The sequence below is a fragment of the Zophobas morio genome, unplaced genomic scaffold, assembly GCF_036711695.1.
Source record: "Zophobas morio isolate AGI-343-1 ecotype UQ-CSIRO unplaced genomic scaffold, CSIRO_AGI_Zmor_V1 ptg000040l, whole genome shotgun sequence".
NCBI lineage: Eukaryota > Metazoa > Arthropoda > Insecta > Coleoptera > Tenebrionidae > Zophobas > Zophobas morio.
The window spans coordinates 5,167,831-5,190,970 of NW_026972145.1; the positions used below are offsets into that span (position 1 = coordinate 5,167,831).

Here is a 23,140-nt window from a genome sequence, read left to right on the forward strand (position 1 = left end):
ATTTTTCAGTTTTTCGATTATTAAATTTTAGATTTTTATTTATTTTTTTTTTTTTGATTTTTTGATGTTTGGATTTCCCCATTTTTCAGTTTTAGGATATTTTAACTTTTCAATGTTTTAATTTTTAGATTTTTCGATTTTTTAGTTCTTCAATATTTTTTTATTTTTCAAATTTTGACGTTTCTGAATTTTTAGTTTTCGGATTTCTCAATTAATGAATTTTTTATATTCCCATTTCTCCACTTCCTAAAGTTTCGATTTTTCAGTTCTTCAGTTCTTCAATTTTTCGATTATTCAGGTTTTCGATTTTTCAATTTTTCGATTTTTTAAGTTTGCGATTTTTAGACTCTGCTTTTTTGACTTTTTTGTTTCTCAATTTTTTAATTGCCTAATTTTTTGATATTTCGTTCAATTTTGTGATTTTTCAGTTTTTCGATTTCTCAATTTTAACTTTTCAATTTTTGAAATTATTAATTTTTTTCGATTTTTTGAGTTTTCAGTTCTCTATATTTCAATTTTTCAATTTTCGGAATTTTTAAATTTTCGATTGTCCATTTTTTTTTATTTTTCGATTTTCCAATTTTTCGATGTTTCGATTTTTGAATTAACCGATTGTTCAATTTCTCGATTTTTAAATTTTAGATTTTCCAATTTTAATTTTTTTGATTTTTTTATGTTTCGATTTCTCGATTTTACAATTTTCCCATATTTGAATTTTTCAGTGTTTTAAATTTTCGATTTCGAGGATTTACTGTGTTACAGTAGTCATCAGTCATTACTCATCAAGAACGATTATTGCTGTGCGTTAAAATGTCCACATACTGATAAGCACGTACATACAAGACACATTTAAGGCTGTTTTAGTATAATTTTTGCAATTTTAAATTTATTTCTTGATGTCTAAATCGTATATATTTAAATGGTGATGAATATTTTGTGATACAATCTTAGGATAAAATGCATTTTAGTTTCAAAAATAATATGTATTTAATGATTTGACTACTGTTAATAAAAAAAAATACGTAAGAAGATGTTCATATTGAATTAATATGGTGTTCATAGTTTGATGATTCTGGAGGCAAATTAGATGACTTGTTACTTATTAATTAAAGTAGTGGTCGTTTAATTTCGTATACCTTTAAAGTGGACGAAGGGACGCATATTTGTTAGCCATGCAGTTCATGGATAATAGGTATACCGCGATAATATTAAATTTTTGTTACCTTAACCTTGAAACAGGTATGCACTACATGTACATATATTACAGTAAAGTCTTCAACACGTACGTTTGCTTATTTTGTGACTGCTCCCCGTACAAAGTACTGATTAATATGTCCGTTTACTACCTTATCGACATCACGTGCTTACGGACTATTTTTACCCTCTTTCGTAAGGTACCGCCACCTCATAGTGAAGCGAGTGAGATGTAAAATATATATTCATTCTTTTCTACATGGGAAGGTGATTGTCCGTATAGGTTGTCCAACTATAATATACTTAAACAATGGTATTATCGTGCATTTAATGCAAAATAAGTAGGGACTTTCGTTACTATACTTGACATTTCTGCAAACATGGGTTGCTATAGCAACGATTGTTTACTTTCAATCAAAAGGACAAGGAAAAAACTTGTTGAATTTATTTTATTTTATCAATTTTATTAACAAATTTCAAACCCATGTTGGGCTTTCATGTGTCGTTTCACACTAAATTTCACTTTGGCTTTGAACGGACACTTCGAGCACTTGTACCATTTAATGTCCTTTTCGTCCCCATGTCGCGAGTTCGTGTGTCTATTTAAACACGTCTTGAATTTGGCTTTGTATGGACACTGGTCACATCTGAACCACACGATATCCTCTACACGCTTGTGGTGCGTGATTATGTGCTTTTTGAGCCCAAAATTGAACTTACTTTTGTAGGAACACTTCTCACAGTTGTACCATTTAACATCGTGTTTGTCTAAATGGTGCACCATTATGTGTTTTGTTAAATTAGAATTCTGTTTAGCTTTGTACGGGCACTGGTCACATCTGTACCATTTGATGTCGTCGCCTGCCAGATGGTGCACGTTCATGTGGACTTTCAAGTGTGACTTATAACCGGTTTTGAAGGGGCAGAGAGCACAGGGGTGCCAACACATTTGGGAGTGATTTGGGGGCAACTTAACATGTTTGTATTCGTGCCTAGAGTAACTATGATCATTTATAACCCTATCCAAGTCCGGAGTTTTGTTATTTGTCGTACACTCGGTTGTGTGCTGAAGCCACTTAATAACGAAATGAGTCTCAAAGGGGCACTTATCACAGACGTAAGTTCGGACAAGGGGGTCTCCATTCACTCGCGTATGTTGTTTGAACACTATGGTGAGTTGAGTTCGAAAATTGCATTCCTTGCAGTAGTAGGGCTCGATTTTGCTGCTTTCGCACCTAAAACGCTGTTTGTGGTTGTTTTTGAGAATTCCAGAACGGACATTTCTGGAAATTCGTTCACTTTGTGTTTTATTGCTATTTCGGGTCAACATAACCTCAAAAATTCGCGCCTCGTACCAACCCACACGAATGACAGAAAAATCCCCAACGGTGACCAATCTGTCAACAGTGTCAATCCAACAAAAACACCACCAAAACCCTCAAACCCTTTGTTTCTTCAAGAAAGTCGGCGTTTTATTTATTTAATCGTTTTATTTCCGTAAACAACATCGTTTTTGTGCGAATCCCGCTTATGTGTCGTTCAATTTCAGTTCCGGCCAGTGCATCGACCTCTTGCCCTCTTGACCCACACCTCAGGGACACACAAACACAGAACCTTTGAAAGAATGTCACCGCAGCCGAGGATGCCCTAAACCCGAAATGAACAAGCTCGTGTGTCTCTTCCTGCTAACAGCAACCATCTTCGGTAAGTCTCACTTAAGTACTAAACTAAATACACCCGTTGCCCCAGCACCCGCACCACGGCACCTTCCCGCTCAGCGGAATGTTCGAAATGTTCGACATCTTCCTCGTCTTCACCGTCTCGCAACTGCTCAGACTGTTCGTCCTTTCCCGCTCCGAAGGCGCCCCGTCGTCGTACAGCCCCAGCTTGTGCTCCGAGCGCTCCGTGCACACCGAGAACGAGCGCTCGCGGTGCAGCCTGTCCACGCTCGTGATGGTGCCCCGCCGGTTTTTGCCCCGGTCGCTCTTCCGGTGCTTCTTGTGCTTCTTCTCGTCCTTGACGTGCACGTGCTTGCGGTCGGGGCTCACGGAGACGCTCTTGCGGGGTTTGTCCTTCTTGCGCTCCGAGCCGGTCTTGCTGTCGGAGCTGGTGGGGGTCTTGGGCTCGGCGTCCGTGGTGGACTTGCGCGACTCGAGGCTGGGGGTTTTCTTGGCGTCGCCGAAGCGCAAGTCGAAGAGGGAGTGCTTTTTCTCGGGGGGCTTGAGCGAGCGGTCGCGTTTGCCTTTGAAGTGGATGGAGACCTTGCGGCGGATGCTGAGTTTGGGGGATTTCTTCTCGGGGAGTTGGTCGAGCTTGGTGGTCTGGAATTTGAGGTTTTCTTCGTTCTCGCTGGAGATGAGGTCGGAGGAGGTGAGCTCGAGGAGGTTGCTCTTGGAGCCGGCGGGGTTCTGGGGCTTGTCGCCGTCGGGGTTGTACCTGGAAAAAGTACATAGATATAAAGGGAAACTAAATCGTTCGGCAACATTTTCTTTTATCCCCTCCCAAAAAGTGATGACGTGTCAAAATTTTGCTGAATAAAGCCGCTCTGAAATTTGTATTCTGACTATAACTGTGGTTTATCAATGCACTTATTGATCTTAGAATTACTAATCATTTTACTGCTACTATTTTTATAAATACTTATACTCAAAAAAATTTTTTCAATTTTTCGATATTACAGTTTTTCATTTTTGATAATACACAATTGAAAAATGGAAAAACCAAAAAAATCGGAAAAAATCGAGGAATTTAAAAATCGAAAAAAAATCGGAGGATTATAGAACTGTAAAAATTGTAAAATCGAATAAATGAAAAAGTTTTAAAATCCAATAATTAAAAAATGGAAAAATTTCCAAAAATTATAAATATTAATCAAGCAACTGAAAAATCTAAAATTGAAAAAACGAAAGATTGAAATATCCAAAAATTGAAAATTTTTCGGTTTTTTAATTTTCATTTTCTCGTTTTTGTATCACAATTTTTAGTCTGTTTTGTCAGTGTTTCTTTCGATTTTATAATTTATCGTTTATTCAATTTTTCAAATTTTCAATCTTTGATTTTTCAACTCCCCGATTTTCCAATTTTTAGATTTTTCAATTTCGCAAATTTTCCCAATTATCCGATTTTTCGATTTCTTTAATTTTCAATATTTCGATTTTACGATATTTGGAGTTTTCAATTTTTCGTTTCTTCAATTTTTGAAATTCTTGATTTCCAGTTTTTAGATTTTTCAAAGTTTTCATTTTACGCTTTTCGTTTTTTCATTTTATTTTTAAATTTTACAATTTTGTAATTTTTACGGTTTTTTTTTTATTCGAAAAGTTGAAAAATAGAACAATTAAAAAATGGAAAAACTAAAAAATCGGAAAAATAGAAAAATTACAAAATCGAAAAACTGAAAAATGGAAATATTGAAAAACTAAAAATTGAGAAACTTAAAAATCGAAGAAAATTTGATTCGAAAAATTGGGAAGAAGAAAACGAATCTATTCGAAAAATTGGAAAATCGTTAATGAATATTACATTACATTGAAAAATTATAAATTGGAAAATTGAAAAATCGATAAAAATGAAAAAAATTAAAATCCAATAATTGAAAAATGGAAAAATTCAAACATCGTAAAAAAGAAAAATTCTAAAAATTATAATTGTTAAACAAGAAACTCTAAAATCTAAAATTGAAAAAACGAAAAATTGGAAACTAAGAAATTGAAATATCCGAAAATTGAAAAATTTCACAATGAAAAAAAATTATAAAATCAGAACATTGGAAAGCCGAAAAATTGAAAAAATAAAGAAAATAAAAAACCTTCGTTTTTCCTTTTTCTTCAATTTTACAATTTTTTGAAATCACAATTTTTCGATTCTTCAATTTTTCGATATTAAAATTTTTCATTTTTCGATTTTTCAAGTTCTTGATTTTTATTTTTCATTTTTCCGATTTTTTGATTTTCTGATCTAAAATTGAAGAAACGAAAAGTTGAAAACTGAAAAAATTTCACAATGCAAAGAAAGTTACATAATTAGAACACTGGAAAACCGAAGAACTGAAAAAATAAAAAAAATGAAATCCGTTTTTCTTTTTTTTTCAATTTTACAGTTTTTTGATATCACAATTTTTCGTTTTTTCATTTTCTTTAATTTTGCAATGTTTCCATTTTTCATTGTTTTGGTTTCACAATTTTTCGTCTTCAACTTTAATTTTTTCAATTTCTGGACTTCAAAATTTTTCAATTTTTCGACATTAATATTATTCATTTTTTTCATTTTTCCGATTTTTTAATTTTCTGATCTAAAATTTAAAAATGCAAAAATTAAAAACAGAAAAATTTAAATATCCAAAAATTGAAAAATTTGGACATTGGAAAACCGAAAAATTGGAACTTGAAAACTGGTGAAACTGCAAATCAAAAAATTGAAACTGACAAAACAAAAAAAAAAGTAAAATCGGAACATCTAAAACTCAAAAAATTAAAAACAGAGAAAATAAAAGACCGAAAGGAAAATTTGAAAACGGAAAATTTGAGGAAATGAAATGTTAAAAATTCGAAAAATTGAAAAATTAAAAATTGAAAACTCGATAAATTTTATATTCCAAAATTACAAAACTTTCAATTTTTAAATTTTGAATTTCGAAACAAAAAAAAATGAAAAATTGCAAATCGAAAGATTGAAGAAACGAAAAATTAAAAAAGCGGAAATTGAAAAAATAAAAAATTATAGAATCGGAACATGGAAAACTAGAAAAATTGCAAAAACAATGAAAACAAAAAACAGAAACGAAAAATTGCAAATCGAAAATTTGAAGAAATGAATAATTAATGAATTGAAAAATTGAAAACTCGAGAAATTTTAAATGGAAAAATTACAAAATCTTCAATTTTTAAATTTTGAATTTCGAAACAAAAAAAAAAGAATTGAAAAATTGCAAATAGAAAATTGAAAAAACAAAAAACTATAAAATCGGAATCTGGAAAACTCGAAAAATTGCAAATCGAAAATTTGAAGAAATGAATAATTAAAGGACCGAAAAATGTAAATTTAAAACTGAGAAATCTTATTCGAAAAATTACAAAATTTTAAATCTTTAAATTTTGAATTTTGACACAAAACAATTGGAAAATCGCAAATCGAGAAATTGAAGAAACGAAAAATAAAAAAAATGGAAATTGAAAAAACAAAAAATTATAAAAAAAAAATTGGAAACTCGGAAAAGTGTAAATCGAAAAATTACAAAATTGAAAATTTGCAAAACGAAGAGTTGAAAAAATTGAAATCGAAAAAACAAAACATTAGAAAATCTGAACATGGAAAACTCGAAAAATTGTAAAAATTAATGTTCTCAATTTTCGAAAGTTCCAATTTTTCGATTTTCTATTCACATTCGATTATCCAATTTTACAATTTTTTGATTTTTAAAATTTTTTATTTTTAGTTTTCTAATTTTTCGATCTTTCGATTTTTGATTGTTTGATTTTTTGTTTCCATTTCTGGATTTTGCACTTTTTCGATTTTTTGATTTCTCGATTTTTCGGATTTTTGATGTTTCAATTTTTCGGTTTTCCGATTTTTTGAGGTTTCGATTTCTCGATCTTCCAATTTTTTGATTTTTCAATTGTTCAATTTTTCGATTTTTAGCCTTTTCGGTTTTTAGTTTTTAAGCTTTTCCATTTTATTTTTAATTTTTCGATTTTTCTATTTTTCGTTGTTTTGGATTATTCGATTCTTCGATTTCTCTATTTGTCAATTTTGCGATTTTTCAGGTTTTTGCTCTTTCAATTTTTCGATTATTCGATTTGCGAATCGAAAAACTGTGACAATGAAAAGTCGAAAAATTGAAAAATTATAAATCGAAAAATTACAAAGTGAAAAATTCTAAAGTTTATAATTATTAATCAAGAAACTGAAAAAACGAAACATTTAAGTATCCAAAAATTGAAAAATTTCATAATGAAAAAAAGAAAAATTATAAAATTAGAACATTGGAAAACCGAAAAATTGAAAAAATAAAGCAAATAAAAAACCGTTCATTTTTCCGTTTTCTTCAATTTTACATTTTTTTGATTCTGTATCGAAAAATTACAAAATTTTCTATTTTTAGATTTTGAACTTGGAAAAAAAATGAAAAGTCGCAGATCGAAACGAAAAATTGCAGATCGAAAAATTGAAAACTTGCCAAACTGAAATCGAAAAAATCCAAAATCTAAAAATTCAAAAGTCGGAAAATTGAAAAACTGAAAAATTCGAACTTACGGTCTGATCTAATTTCGATTCTTTTTCCGATTTTTTGATTTTCTGATCTAAAATTGAAGAAACGAAAAGTTGAAAACTGAAAAATTGAAATATCCAAAAATTGAAAAAATTTCACAATGCAAAGAAAGTTACATAATTAGAACACTGGAAAACCGAAGAATTGAAAAAAATAAAAAAAATGAAATCCGTTTTTTTTTTCAATTTTACAATTTTTTGATATCACAATTTTTCGTTTTTTCATTTTCTTTAATTTTGCAATGTTTCCATTTTTCATTGTTTTGGTTTCATAATTTTTCGTCTTTTCAACTTTAATTTTTTCAATTTCTGGACTTCGAAATTTTTCAATTTTTCGACATTAAAATTTTTCAATTTTTCGACATTAAAATTATTAATTTTTTTAATTTTTCCGATTTTTTAATTTTCTGAACTAAAATTTAAAAAGCAAAAATTAAAAACAGACATTGGAAAACCGAAAAATTGGAAATTGAAAACTGGTGAAACTGCAACTCAAAAAATTGAAACTGACAAAACAAAAAAAAAAAATGTAAAATCGGAACATCGAAAACTCAAAAAATTGAAAACAGAGAAAATAAAAGACCGAAAGGAAAATTTGAAAACGGAAAATTTGAGGAAATGAAATGTTAAAAATTCGAAAAATTGAAAAATTAAAAATTGAAAACTCGATAAATTTTATATTCAAAAATTACAAAACTTCCAATTTTTAAATTTTGAATTTCGAAACAAAAAAAAATGAAAAATTGCAAATCGAAAAATTAAAAAAATGGAAATTGAAAAAATAAAAAATTATAAAATCAGAACATGGAAAACTAGAAAAATTGCAAAAACAAAGAAAACAAAAAACCGAAACGAAAAAATGCAAACCGAAAATTTGAAGAAATGAAAAATTAAAGAACCGAAAAATTGAAAAATTAAAATTGAAAACTGATAAATCTTATTCGAAAAATTACAAAATTTTAAATCTTTAAATTTTGAATTTTGACACAAAACAATTGGAAAATCGCAAATCGAGAAATTGAAGAAACGAAAAATTAAAAAAATGAAATTGAAAAAACAAAAAATTGTAAAATGGAAACCCGGAAACTGAAGAAATGAAAAATTGAAAACTCGGGAAATTGTAAATCGAAAAATTACAAAATTGGAAATTTAAAAAATTGAAAATTTGCAAAACGAGGAGTTGAAAAAATTGAAATCGAAAAAACAAAATATTAGAAAATCTGAACATGGAAAACTCGAAAAATTGTAAAAATTAATATTCTCAATTTTCTAATGTTTCAAATTTTCGATTTTCTATTCACATTTTCGATTATCCAATTTTACAATTTTTTGATTTTTTAAATTTTTAATTTTTAGTTTTCTAATTTTTGGGTGTTTCGATTTTTGATTTTTTGATTTTTTTTGTTTCCATTTCTGGATTTTGCACTTTTTCGATTTTTTGATTTCACAATTTTTTCGATTTTTTAATTTTTCGATTTTGCGATTTTGACTTTTCGGTTTTCCGATTTTTGAATTTTTCGATTTCTGAATTTCTCGGTTTTTCGATTTTTCAGTTTTTCGACTTTTTAAATTTGATTTTTATTGTTCGATGTTTCGATTTTTCGACTTTTCGAGTTTTCAATTTATCGAATTTTCGATCTTTCAATTTTTCGGTTTTCCGATTTTTTGAGGTTTCGATTTCTCGATCTTCCAATTTTTCGATTTTTCAATTGTTCAATTTTTCGATTTTTAGCCTTTTCGGTTTTTAGTTTTTAAGCTTTTCCATTTTGTTTTAATTTTTCGTTGTTTTGGATTATTCGATTCTTCGAGTTCTCTATTTGTCAATTTTGCGATTTTTATAATTATTAATCAAGAAACTGTAAAAACGAAACATTTAAGTATCCAAAAATTGAAAAATTTCATAATGAAAAAAAGAAAAATTATAAAATTAGAACATTGGAATTTTTCCATTTTCTTCAATTTTACATTTTTTTGATTCTGTATCGAAAAATTACAAAATTTTCTATTTTTAGATTTTGAACTTGGAAAAAAAAATGAAAAGTCGCAAATCGAAACGAAAAATTGCAAATCGAAAAATTGAAAACTTGCCAAACCGAAATCGGAAAAATCCAAAAGCCTTCAATGGGCACACAAAAAAATTCAGATAGTTAAAAAAATTCCAACAAATTTCTTTTTCCTACCGACTACGCCACCTTTGGTATCGGCTTTAGAAAGGTCGAATACAAACACGTAACTTCATGGCAGTTTTATTTACCTGTTGAAGAAATCGGAACTCGTGTCGCTCACGGGCCCGAAGTAGAACGGGTTGTGCTCGCAGTGTGACGCCGACGTCATCGGTGGCGACGTGATGGGGGGCGAAGTCACCGGGGGCGTCAAGATCGAGGGGGTCAAGATCGAGGGCGAAGCCACGCTCTCGTCCGCCTGAGACAACTTCTCAGCGGACTTCGAGTTCAAGCTATCATAGCTACTTTTGATATTCCTATACTTGTCGAACCCCAGAAGCGGCATCGGATTGGGCATCAACACCACACTCAGTTCGCTCTTGTACGGTTTACCCTGCGACTGGTCCAAGTTCACTTGGTCGTTCGTGATCTTCAAAATATCCTGCGAGATCGTCTCTATATCGTTCAACAACTCCTCCAGGTTCCCCCCGTTGCTAAAAGTACTCCTGCTCGAAGCCCCATTGAACGGCTGATTGTCCGTCTTCACCAGCAAATCCGTGGCGGTCTTCGGCCTGGGGGGCACCTCCTCGGGCTTCGGCACCAGCACCATGTTCTGGTAGAAGCTCGTGGCGTCGGTGCTCACCACCTTCTCGCTCGTGTAGAAATCCTCGTTGCTCTTGCTCACTTTAATCGGGGAGAAGAAGTTCCTCGGAGGCAACGTCGGCAAAGTACTAGCTTTCCCGTACGTGGGGTAGCTCTGGTCCGGCTTGATGATGTTGCACTCGTTCCACTGGTCGTTCGGGATGGAGTTCTTGTCGGAGTTCTCGGTGCTGTTCTCCTCCGGCACCACCGACAAGTGGTCGAACTCCGCGTGGAGGTTCTTCATGTTCTGGACGTTCTGGAGGTTCTGGGAGGTCTCGACTTCGTCGAACTCTTCGGTGCACGAGCTGCAACTTTCCTAAGTTTGAGGAGTTGCGGGTTTTGGGGGGTGGGTGGGTGGTATTTACCGAGTCGCTGGTGGTGCAGGTGGTGGACGACGACGAGGAGAAGTCGTACTCCTTCTCCTTGAGGAGTTTGTCGAGCTTCTCGTATTCGTCCCTCAAGCACCAGATTTCCTTCTTGAGCATTTCGTTCTCGCGTTTGAGTTTCTTGATGTCGTATTGGCCTGGAAGAAGGCGGAATTTTTCGTGTTTACGTAATGCGAAAAATTAAATTAAATTAAATAGTGAGCGTTATTTATGCGAATATACGTAAATATTTATTGTAAATCGAGCTATTTTATAAAAATAGGGTTTACGGGTTTTAAAAATAATCATTTTTCATAATTTACGTGGTTTCTGGAAATATGGGTGGTTCGTGGATGCTTCGCGGCGAGCGGTAATTGATATTTTCAAACAAGTGTCAAGTGTATTTTCAACAATTATTTACGCGAGAACTGTGGAAATGAGTCACTTTATTCTATTTTTTGTGCAAGCGGAAATACTTCAATAAAAATATCGAAATCTGTTTCGAAACGTTGATGGAAAGATGGATTTCTAAAGTATGGAGTGGCTTTCGAATCAGATTTTTCGGGAAAATTACGCTGTATGATTTTTTTTTCATAATTATCGTCATTTTTACAAATTGAAATTTACGAAAATTTTTTGGGAGATGTACCAATCAAGGGAAAATCGTTTCTAAAAATGAGAAAGAATCTGTAGGGGTTCTTCTGATTCGTTTGAAAATTTAAAAATATTTAGGAGACTCCTGTTTTTCCCCCTAGTCTTTTCTTTTCATGTTTTGAAATACTGTGGAGTAAGAATCCACTGTGTCGTTTGTTTCATTTGAAAATTTGAAAAAATGTCAAGGGTCCCTTTTTTAAGAAATGAAGAATCGTAGGGACCCCCAAGGGTGTTTTTTTCCAAAAGTGTTTTATTTTGAAAGGAACTGAAAAAAATTCCTTGGTGCTTTTTTTTTTCTGATAGATGTTACAAAAGTAAAGAATCTTTTGGACCCCAGAGCCGTTTTTTTTAATGTTATGAAAGAATCTTCAAGATCCATTGTTTTATTTTTGAAAAGGACTGGCAAAAATCTCCGGGAGGACCCCTTGTGTTTTTTCTTTTCTAAAAAATGTTGAATGAATCTTTGGGACTCCGTGTGTTTTAATAATAATTTGTAAAAAAGAAGTCCGAAGGGGTCTCTGGTGTTTTTTCCTTTTCTGGAAGATGTCGAAAGAATCTTCCAAGGTTCATCATGTTTCGTTTGAAAATTTGAAATATTTCAGGTACTTTTTTTTTTTTAAATTGAAGAATCTTAGAGATCCCCTTGAGTGAAAAAATTTCTGGGGAGACCTTTTTCTTAAGAATTTTTAGGACTCCTGCAGTGTTTTTTTTTTTTTTTAGGAAAGTATTTTGAGGGCGCTTTATGTTTTATTTTTGAAAGAATTTGAAATAATCTCCGGGGTTCATAGTGTTTTTTTTTTTTTTTTTTGTGGAAAATGTTGAAAGAATCTTCAGTGCCTCGTGATTCGCTTGAAAATTTGAAAAAAATTTCAGGAACCTTTTTTTTGAGAGATTGAAGAATTTTCGAGAGCCCAAGAGTCTTTTTTTAAAAATGTTAAAGAATCTTCGGAACCCCTTGAGTTTTATTTTTGAAAGGATTTGAAAAAAATCTCTAGGGTACCTTTGGTCTTTTTTTTTTTTCGAAAAGATGTTGAAAGAATCTGGGATTCCGACGGTTTTTTAAGGACTTTTTGTGTTTCATTTTTGAAAGAATTTGTAAAAAATTCCGGTGGGACCTTTGGTTTTTTTTTTTCTGAAACATTTTGAAAGAATATTTGGGACGCCAAGAGTGTTTTTTTTTTGAAGAATATTGTGAAAGAATCTTCGAAACCCCCTGTGTTTTATTTTTAAAAGATTAAAAAAAAAACTGATCGACACGTCATTTTTTTTCGGAAAGATGTTGAAAAAACTCTTTGGAACCCTAAGAATAAAAGCTTTTTTTTTTAGAAAATTTGGGACCCCTACAATGTTTTTTAGGAAGGTATCTTGAGGACGCTTTGTGTTTTATTATTGAAAGCATTTGAAAAAATATCCGGGGCTTATAGTGTTTTTTTTTTCTGGAAAATGTTGAAAAAATCTTCAGAGTCAGAAAATTTGAAAAAAAATTCAGGTATTAAGGGATTTGAAAAAATCTCTGGGGCATCCGTTTTTTTTTTTTTCGAAAAGATGTTGAAAGAATCTTTGGAACTTCTACGGTTTTTTAAGGAATATTGTGAAAATACCTTGAAGATTTTTTGTGTTTCATTTTTGAAAGAATTTGTAAAAAATTCCGGTGGGACCTTTGGTGTTTTTTTTTTCTGAAACATTTTGAAAGAATATTAGGGACGCCAAGAGTGTTTTTCTTTTAAGAATATTGTGAAAGAATCTTCGAAACCCCCTGTGTTTTATTTTTAAAAGATTAAAAAAAAAAACTGATGGACCCGTCATTTTTTTTTCGAAAAGATGTTGAAAAAAGTCTTTGGAACCCAAAGAATAAAACCTTTTTTTTAGAAAATTTGGGACCCCTACAATGTTTTTTAGGAAGGTATCTTGAGGACGCTTTGTGTTTTATTATTGAAAGAATTTGAAAAAATATCCCGGGCTTAGTGTTTTTTTTTTCTGGAAAATGTTGAAAAAATCTTCAGAGTCAGAAAATTTGAAAAAAAAATTCAGGTATTAAGGGATTTGACAAAATCTCTGGGGCATCCCTGTTTTTTTTTTTTCGAAAAGCTGTTGAAAGAATCTTTGGAACTTCTACGGTTTTTTAAGGAATATTGTGAAAATACCTTGAAGATTTTTTGTGTTTCATTTTTGAAAGAATTTGTAAAAAATTCCGGTGGGACCTTTGGTGTTTTTTTTTTCTGAAACATTTTGAAAGAATATTTGGGACGCCGAGAGTGTTTTTTTTTTTTTTAAAGAATATTGTGAAAGAATCTTCGAAACCCCTGTGTTTTATTTTTAAAAGATTAAAAAAAAAAACTGATGGACCCGTCATTTTTTTTTCGGAAAGATATTGAAAAAAGGCTTTGGAACCCTAGGAATAAAACCTTTTTTTTAGAAAATTTGGGACCCCTACAATGTTTTTTAGGAAGGTATCTTGAGGACGCTTTGTGTTTTATTATTGAAAGAATTTGAAAAAATATCCGGGGCTTATAGTGTTTTTTTTTTCTGGAAAATGTTGAAAAAATCTTCAGAGTCAGAAAATTAAAAAAAAAATTCAGGTATTAAGAGATTTGAAAAAATCTCTGGGGCATCCGTTTTTTTTTTTGTTTTTTTCGAAAAGATGTTGAAAGAATCTTTGGAACTTCTACGGTTTTTTAAGGAATATTGTGAAAATACCTTGAAGATTTTTTGTGTTTCATTTTTGAAAGAATTTGTAAAAAATTCCGGTGGGACCTTTGGTGTTTTTTTTTTTCTGAAACATTTTGAAAGAATATTTGGGACGCCAAGAGTGTTTTTTTTTTTAAAGAATATTGTGAAAGAATCTTCGAAACCCCCTGTGTTTTATTTTTAAAAGATTAAAAAAAAAACTGATGGACCCGTCATTTTTTTTTTTCGGAAAGATGTTGAAAAAAGGCTTTGGAACCCTAGGAATAAAACCTTTTTTTTAGAAAATTTGGGACCCCTACAATGTTTTTTAGGAAGGTATCTTGAGGACGCTTTGTGTTTTATTATTGAAAGAATTTGAAAAAAAATGTACGGGGCTTAGTGTTTTTTTTTTCTGGAAAATGTTGAAAAAATCTTCAGAGTCAGAAAATTTGAAAAAAAATTCAGGTATTAAGGGATTTGAAAAAATCTCTGGGGCATCCCTGTTTTTTTTTTTCGAAAAGCTGTTGAAAGAATCTTTGGAACTTCTACGGTTTTTTAAGGAATATTGTGAAAATACCTTGAAGATTTTTTGTGTTTCATTTTTGAAAGAATTTGTAAAAAATTCCGGTGGGACCTTTGGGTTTTTTTTTTGAAGAATATTGTGAAAGAATCTTCGAAACCCCCTGTGTTTTATTTTTAAAAGATTAAAAAAAAAACTGATCGACACGTCATTTTTTTTCGGAAAGATGTTGAAAAAACTCTTTGGAACCCTAAGAATAAAAGCTTTTTTTTTTAGAAAATTTGGGACCCCTACAATGTTTTTTAGGAAGGTATCTTGAGGACGCTTTGTGTTTTATTATTGAAAGAATTTGAAAAAATATCCGGGGCTTATAGTGTTTTTTTTTTTCTGGAAAATGTTGAAAAAATCTTCAGAGTCACAAAATTTGAAAAAAAATTCAGGTATTAAGGGATTTGAAAAAATCTCTGGGGCATCCGTTTTTTTTTTTTTCGAAAAGATGTTGAAAGAATCTTTGGAACTTCTACGGTTTTTTAAGGAATATTGTGAAAATACCTTGAAGATTTTTTGTGTTTCATTTTTGAAAGAATTTGTAAAAAATTCCGGTGGGACCTTTGGTGTTTTTTTTTTCTGAAACATTTTGAAAGAATATTTGGGACGCCAAGAGTGTTTTTTTTTTGAAGAATATTGTGAAAGAATCTTCGAAACCCCCTGTGTTTTATTTTTAAAAGATTAAAAAAAAACTGATGGACCCGTCATTTTTTTTTCGGAAAGATGTTGAAAAAGTCTGGAACCCTAAGAATAAAACCTTTTTTTTAGAAAATTTGGGACCCCTACAATGTTTTTTAGGAAGGTATCTTGAGGACGCTTTGTGTTTTATTATTGAAAGAATTTGAAAAAATATCCCGGGCTTATAGTGTTTTTTTTTTCTGGAAAATGTTGAAAAAATCTTCAGAGTCAGAAAATTTGAAAAAAAATTCAGGTTTTAAGGGATTTGACAAAATCTCTGGGGCATCCTGTTTTTTTTTTTTTTTCGAAAAGATGTTGAAAGAATCTTTGGAACTACTACGGTTTTGTTTTTTAAGGAATACTGTGAAAATACCTTGAAGATTTTTTGTGTTTCATTTTTGAAAGAATTTGTAAAAAATTCCGGTGGGACCTTTGGCTTTTTTTTTCTGAAACATTTTGAAAGAATATTTGGGACGCCAAGAGTGTTTTTTTTTTAAACAATATTGTGAAAGAATCTTCGAAACCCCCTGTGTTTTATTTTTGAAAGAATTAAAAAAAGCTCCGAAAAGACCCCTATTTTTTTTTCTGAAAGATGGAATCTTTGGGATCCTAAGAGTGTCCTTTTAAGAATGTTATGAGTCAATTTTCGGGACCTCTTGAGTTTTATTTTTGGAAGAATTTGCAAAAAAATAACCCCTTGTACTTATTTCTGAAAGATAATAAAAAATTTTTGCAACTCCTGTTTTAAGAGCCCTTTGTGTTTTATTTTTGAAATAATTAGAAAAAATTTCCGGGGCTTAGGGCTTTTTTTTCTGGAAAATGTTGAAGAATCTTCAGAGTGCCTCGTGATCCGTTTGAATTTTTTTTTTAGAGATTGAAGATTCTTCAGCCCCCCCCCGTGTTTGAAATAATTTTAAAAAATAATAATAAAATCTTCGGTGATCTTTTTTTTTCTGAAAAATATTCAAGAATCTTTGGGACCTCTATAGTGGTTTTTTTTTTTTTTTTAAGAATCTGCGGAACCTCTTGAGTATTATTATTGTTGAAGGTATTTGAAAAAAATCTCTAGGGCATCCCTGGTGTTTTTTTTTTTTAAGATGTTGAAATAATAAACTTTGGAATTTCTACGGTTTTTTAAGGAATGTTGTGAAAATATCTTTGAGTTTTTTTGTGTTTCATTTTTTAAAGAATTTGTAAAAAATTCCAGTGGGACCTCTGGTGGTTTTTTTTAAGAATATTGTGAAAGAATCTTCGAAACCCCCTGTGTTTTATTTTTGAAAAAATCAAAAAAAGCTCCGAAAAGACCCCTAATTTTTTTTTCTGAAAGATGGAATCTTTGGGATCCTAAGAGTGTCCTTTTAAGAATGTTACGAGTCAATGTTCGGGACTTCTTGAGTTTTATTTTTGGAAGAATTTGTAAAAAAATAACCCTTTGTACTTATTTCTGAAAGATAATAAAACAATTTTTGGTACTCCTGTTTTAAGGGCCGTTTGTGTTTTATTTTTGAAATAATTAGAAAAAATCTCCGGGGATTAGGGCTTTTTTTTCTGGAAAATGTTGAAGAATCTTCAGAGTGCCCCGTGATCCGTTTGAAATTTTTTTTTAGAGATTGAAGATTCTTCAGGACCCCTTCTCTCCCCCCAGAGTGTTTGAAATAATTAAAAAAAATATATAAAATCTTCGGTGATCTTTTTTTTCTGAAAAATATTCAAGAATCTTTGGGACCTCTGGAGTGTTTTTTTTTTTTTTGTTTTTAAGAATCTTCGGAACCTTTTGAGTATTATTTTTAAAGGGATTTGAAAAAATCTCTTTGGCACCCCTGTTTTTTTTTTTCGAAAATATGTTGAAGGAATCTTTAGAATTCCTACGGTTTTTTTAAGGAATGTTGTGAACGGACTGTGAGGACCTTTTGTGTTTTATTTTTGAAAGAATTTGAAAAAATATCTGGGGCTTATGGTGTTTTTTTTTTCTGGAAAATGTTGAAAGAATCTTCAGTCAGAAAATTTGAAAAAAAATTCAGGTATTAAGGGATTTGAAAAAAATCTCTGGGACATCCCTGTTTTTTTTTTTTTTTGAAATATATTGAAACAATCTTTGGAACTTCTACGGTTTTTTAAGGAATCTTGTGAAAATATCTTTGAGTTTTTTTGTGTTTCATTTTTTAAAGAATTTGTAAAAAATTCCAGTGGGACCTCTGGTGTTTTTTTTTAAGAATATTGTGAAAGAATCTTCGAAACCCCCTGTGTTTTATTTTTGAAAAGATCAGAAAAAGCTCCGAAAAGACCCCTAATATTTTTTTTGTGAAAGATGGAATCTTTGGGACCCTAAGAGTGTTCTTTTAAAAATGTTATGAGTCAATTTTCGAGACCTCTTGAGTTTTATTTTTGGAAGAATTTGTAAAAAATAACCCCTTGTGCTTATTTCTGAAAGATAATTAAAAAATTTTTGGTACTCCTGTTTTAAGTTCCTTTGTGTTTTATTTTTGAAAGAATTAGAAAAAAATTTCCGGGGCTTAGGGCTTTTTTTTTCTGGAAAATGTGAAGAATCTTCAGAGTGCCTCGTGATCCGTTTGAATTTTTTTTTTAGAGATTGAAGATTCTTCAGCTCCCCCCCCGCAGTGTTTGAAATAATTAAAAAAAATATATAAAATCTTTGGGAGATCTAGAGTGTTTTTTTTTTAAGAATCTTCGGAACCTTTTGAGTATTATTTTTGAAGGGATTTGAAAAAATCTCTGGCACCCCTGGTGGTTTTTTTTTTTTTTTTTCGAAAATATGTTGAAGGAATCTTTGGGATTCCTACGGTTTTTTTAAGCAATGTTGTGAAAGGACTTTGAGGACCTTTTGTGTTTTATTGTTGAAAGAATTTGAAAAAATCTCTGGGGTTTATGGTGTTTTTTTTTCTGGAAAATATTGAAAGGTCGAGTCCCTCGTGTTTCGTGTGAAAATTTGAAAAAAATTTCAAGTACTTTTCGTGTTTTTTTTTTTAATATTGAAAAATCAAAGGGACCCTAAGAGGGTTTTTTTTTTAATTTGACAATCTTAGGGACCTCTTGCGTTATTATTTTTGAAATAATTTGAAAAAAAAATCTCCGGGATCCTGTTTTTTTTTTTTTCTGAAAAATGTTGAAAAGATCTTCTGCTACGTTTTTTTTAAGGAATGTTGTGAAAGTACCTTGATGATTTTTTGTTTTATTTTTGAAAAAATTTGTAGATAAAAAAATCTTCAAATCTTTGGGACTCCTTGTTTTCTTTTTTTTTTTTTTTTAATTTGTAAAAATACTCGAGAGTGGTGGAGGGTGGGGGGCTGTTTTTTTTTTTTTTTGAAAAATGTTGAATCTGCGATTCCTGAAGTACCTTGGGTTCAATTTTTGAAAAAAAAAATCCAAGGATTACTTTTTCTGAATGATGTTGAAAAATTCTTGGGACCCCTAGATTACTTTTTTAATGTTGTGAAATAATCTTCGGGATCCCTTGTGCTTCGTTTGAAATTTTGAAAATATCTGAGGGACTTTTTCTTTCTTTTTTATTTTTTTGGAAATCGAAAGAACATTGGGCCCATGGTGTTTAATTTTTGAAAGAATTCACTGATATTGGAATCGGAGGTATCAAAACAGAAAAATAAAATTCACATAATCAAATTTTGTAATTTACAAAGTGGCGAGAGAAGTTCTGTGTAAACAACTTCAAGCCAATTTTTTATTGCTAATTTTCTGTGTCGCAAAAAATCCACACCACTTCCTCGCCCAGAATAAAATTATAACGAATCATCCAGCTAAACACCTGTCACATTTTGACAAGTGACAAATCGTGAATAACCCGCGTAAACAAAAATCTTCAATCGGATTATTTAGAAATTGGCAATTCTAAAATAGAACCCGAAGCCTCGCTCTCTCAAACTATTTACTTTACCTCTCTCGATCTCCGCGTTGATGTTGATCGTCCTCAATCTCAGCTCTTCGTTCTCGTAAATCATGCCCCTCGACGACTTCCTGTCCAACCTGCGCAACAACGAAAAAATTTACCGCCTTCGAAAAAAAATCAAAAAAATAAAAAAAAACTACTGGGTACCGACCTGCACCCCGCCGCCTCCCTGCAAAAACCACGACACGTATATAACCTCTCGCTGCGTGTACTCGAATTTTGGGTCCTAGTGTGTCAACTCACCTCCTGTTGGGCTTGACGTTGTTGTCCCTTCGTCTCGTTCTCAGCATATTCGTCGACTTTGACATACTTCTCATCGGCTCAAAAACACCCAACGAGTTTGTTTATGGTAGTCCCCATGGTAAACAAGCACTCGGGCGCCCATCTCGCCACCCTCACTGTTTACATCTCGCCGGTTATTAGCACGTGTCGAAATGTTGAGCGTTATAAATATTTGTCCGGTGCTCGGCGGGGTTCGAACGCCAAACGCGCCCCGTTACGTCATCGCGCCTTTCCGTCACGTGGTGGCTGGAACCAATGGCGTGACGTCGCGTTCTAACCCTCCAATTGAGAGGCCGCGCTTCGCTCCGGCGATTGCGATCTCGGAAACGTGACTAAGTCGAGTTGTGATTTCGCGGACGCCGGGACGGGGGGCGGGGGCGGCGCTTGTTTCCTTGTCCGACGCGCGGCGTCGCGGCGCTCGACTGTTTATAATCTAGAGGGATCTAAATTTATCGGCGTCTTATTTCGAGAATGTTGGAGTATATTCGGCGGTGGGCGTGGCTTGGGGTCGCGAAATGATTTGCGGCGGGGGGCGGGGGGGCGGCGAGTGCGATTATTGTCGCTGTTGATGTCACAGTTTTCGTTGGGTCGGGGCCAAGTGTGGCGGTCGAGGGTTAATGACAGATTTTTTTTAGAGTGCCAAGTGGGTTCATTCATTTTTTGCTGGATTTTGTCGCGGCGGCGAGAATGGGTCGGGAATGCGGTGGAGGTGTTTGTTTTTGGAGGATTACGACCTACACGCTGATTAAAATATACAAACACGCGTGTTTACGTTTTTAGTGACACTAATTAAAATAAGGTCAAACAGAGCAGAGGCGGGGAATGGGTTTTTTCGAGGGGGTGGAAATTTTTTTAACGCGTTTTTTTGAGGGCTAAAATAATTACAAAATGGTAAATAGTCGCCGACGAAATATGTTTAAAAATGTCAAGGACGACACAACATAATCCACACAGAGTGTGTAGTTTTTTTTATTTTTTACATTTGACGACTAGATTTTTGGAAAAAAAAAATTGTAAAACTTATATCATAAAATCAATTTTTCCCAATTCGCTTGTACGTTGCATTTTTTTCTTATTTTTAATTTTTTGTTCCTTTGTTGACTCTTTTTTTTTATTTTTCTTCTCTTTTTTGACGCCTTTTCTGTTCCTTTTTTTTTCGATTTTTATTTTTGGACGCTCTTTTTGATTTTTTAGGCGCATTTTTCCGCGTCTTTTGTTCTATTTTTTATTGCGGTTTTTGTTAATTTTTTGTCTCTTTTTTAGTATTTTTGTAATTTTTTGACACCTGTTTTTTGGCCGCTGCATTTTTTAACAGATTTTTTACGCCTTTTTTATTATTATTTTTTTGTTGCTTGTTTCTGTTTTTTTTTAAATCTTTTTTCATGTTTTTTGTTTCTTTTTCTTTTTCGATTTTGTGTTAATTTTTGCATTTTTATTATCGTTTTTGTAGACCTTTTTTGTCATCTTTTTGTTGCCTGCTTCTGTTTTTTTTTTGCAATTTTGAAAAAAAAGAAAAGGAAAAAACTGAAGAAAAATTGAAAAATCCCGAAACTAAAACGTTTGAAAAATTGTAAAATCCAAAAGTCGGAAAGCTGAAAAATTGAGAAATGAAAAATCGAATAACTGAAAAATTGAAAAATCCAGAAATAGGAATTTGAAATTTTCAAAATTTTAAAAAATGGTTAAATCAAATCAGTGAAAAATTTAAAAATCGGGAAATTGAACAATCGAAAAATAGAAAAATGGAGAAATCGAAAAGTCGAAAAAATCAAAAACCTGAAAAATCGAAAATTTGAAAAATCAGAAACATGAAAAATCGAAATTGAAAAATGAGAAAATTGATAAATTGAAAAACTGAAAAATAAAAACCCGAAAAACCGAAAAATTAAACAAAATGAGAAACTAAAAAAACGAGAAATCGAAATTGAAAAATTGGAAAGCTGAAAAACTAGGAAATCAAAAATCGAATAATTGAAAAATTGAAAAATCGCGAAAATTTAAAAAATAAATAATTTTAAAAATTAAAAAACCTAAAATATGGAAAAATTAACGAATTGAAAAATCGAAAAATTGGAAAATCCAAAAATTGGAAAGCTGAAAAACTGAGAAATCAAAAATCGAATAAATCGAGAAATCGAAACACGGAAAGATCGAGTAATCGAAATAACCCAAACGAAAAAAGGAATTTGAAAACTTCAAGGTTTTCAAAAATGGTTAAATCATCATCATGGAAAAATTTAAAAATCGAGGAAATTGTACAATTGAAAAATTGAAAAATGGAGAAATCGAAAAGTCGAAAAAATCAAAAACTTGAAAAACCGAAAATTTGAAAAATCAAAAACCCGAAAAATCGAAAAATTAAACAAAATGAGAAACTGAAAATACGAGAAATCGAAATTGAAAAATTGGAAAGCTGAAAAACTGAGAAATCAAAAATCGAATAATTGAAAAATTGAAAAATCGAGAGATCGAAATAATCCAAACGAAAAAAGGGATTTGAAAATTTCAAAATTTAAAAAAATGGTTAAATCATCATCATTGAAAAATTTAACAATCGAAAAATTGAAAAATAGAGATTTTAAAAAGTCGAAAAATCGAAAATTTTCAAAATCAAAAACCTGAAAAATCGAAAAATTAACGAATTGAAAAACTGAAAAATCGAAACATGGAAAGGCAGATAAATTGAAATATTCCAAAACTGAAACGTTTGAAAAATTGTAAAATCCAAAACTCGGAAAGCTGAAAAATTGAGAAATGAAAAATCGAATAATTGAAAAATTGAAAAATCCAGAAATCGAAATAACCCAAACGAAAAATAGAAATTTGAAAATTTCAAAGTTTAAAAAAATGGATAAATCAAAAATTGAAAAATCGTGAAACTGAACAATCGAAAATTAAAAAAATAAATAATTTTAAAAATTAAAAACCTAAAATATCGAAAAATTAACGAATTGAAAAATCGAAAAATTGAAACATCCGAAACTGAAACGTTGAAAAATTGGAAAGCTGAAAAACTGAGAAATCAAAAATCGAATAAATCGAGAAATCGAAATAACCCAAGCGAAAATAGGAATTTGAAAATTTCAAAATTTTGAAAAATGGTTAAATCAAATCATTGAAAAATTTAAAAATCGGGAAATTGAACAATCGAAAAATGGAAAAATGGAGAAATCGAAAAGTCGAAAAAATCAAAAACCTGAAAAATCGAAAATTTGAAAAATCAGAAACATGAAAAATCGAAATTGAAAAATGAGAAAATTGATAAATTGAAAAACTGAAAAATAAAAACCCGAAAAACCGAAAAATTAAACAAAATGAGAAACTAAAAAAACGAGAAATCGAAATTGAAAAATTGGAAAGCTGAAAAACTAAGAAATCAAAAATCGAATAATTCAAAAATTGAAAAATCGCGAAAATTTAAAAAATAAATAATTTTAAAAATTAAAAAACCTAAAATATGGAAAAATTAACGAATTGAAAAATCGAAAAATTGAAACGTTGAAAAATTGGAAAATCCAAAAATTGGAAAGCTGAAAAACTGAGAAATCAAAAATCGAATAAATCGAGAAATCGAAACACGGAAAGATCGAGTAATCGAAATAACCCAAACGAAAAAAGGAATTTGAAAATTTCAAGGTTTTAAAAAATGGTTAAATCATCATCATGGAAAAATTTAAAAATCGAGGAAATTGTACAATTGAAAAATTGAAAAATGGAGAAATCGAAAAGTCGAAAAAAT

General features: G+C 31.2%; 3 protein-coding genes across 4 annotated transcripts in view; 1 reads left to right on the forward strand and 2 right to left on the reverse strand.

The window, feature by feature from the left end:
- Positions 1-1,626: 1,626 nt before the first annotated feature.
- On the reverse strand, positions 1,627-19,640 carry LOC135140409 (uncharacterized). Its single transcript, XM_064070938.1, has 5 exons — positions 19,363-19,640; positions 19,108-19,196; positions 10,631-10,788; positions 9,716-10,581; positions 1,627-3,630 (listed from the first exon to the last, which is right to left on the reverse strand). The coding sequence occupies exons 1-5, from the start codon at positions 19,434-19,436 to the stop codon at positions 2,922-2,924; spliced, it is 1,896 nt and encodes a 631-aa protein (XP_063927008.1). The 5' UTR covers positions 19,437-19,640; the 3' UTR covers positions 1,627-2,921.
- LOC135140357 (zinc finger protein 64-like) lies at positions 1,661-2,524 on the reverse strand. Its single transcript, XM_064070851.1, has one exon. It carries the CDS (start codon positions 2,522-2,524, stop codon positions 1,661-1,663), a length of 864 nt encoding a protein of 287 aa, XP_063926921.1.
- Positions 2,598-23,140, forward strand: part of LOC135140407 (tyrosine-protein kinase transmembrane receptor Ror-like) — a 44,791-nt gene continuing 24,248 nt past the window's right edge. The window contains exons 1-2 of one of the 2 annotated variants that reach the window (XM_064070937.1): positions 2,599-2,691; positions 2,744-2,898. In XM_064070937.1, coding sequence (XP_063927007.1) covers positions 2,853-2,898 — 46 coding nt within the window. In that variant the 5' untranslated portion in view covers positions 2,599-2,691; positions 2,744-2,852. Of the gene's footprint in view, positions 2,899-23,140 lie in introns of both variants that reach the window. The other variant, XM_064070936.1, reaches the window with a different exon arrangement.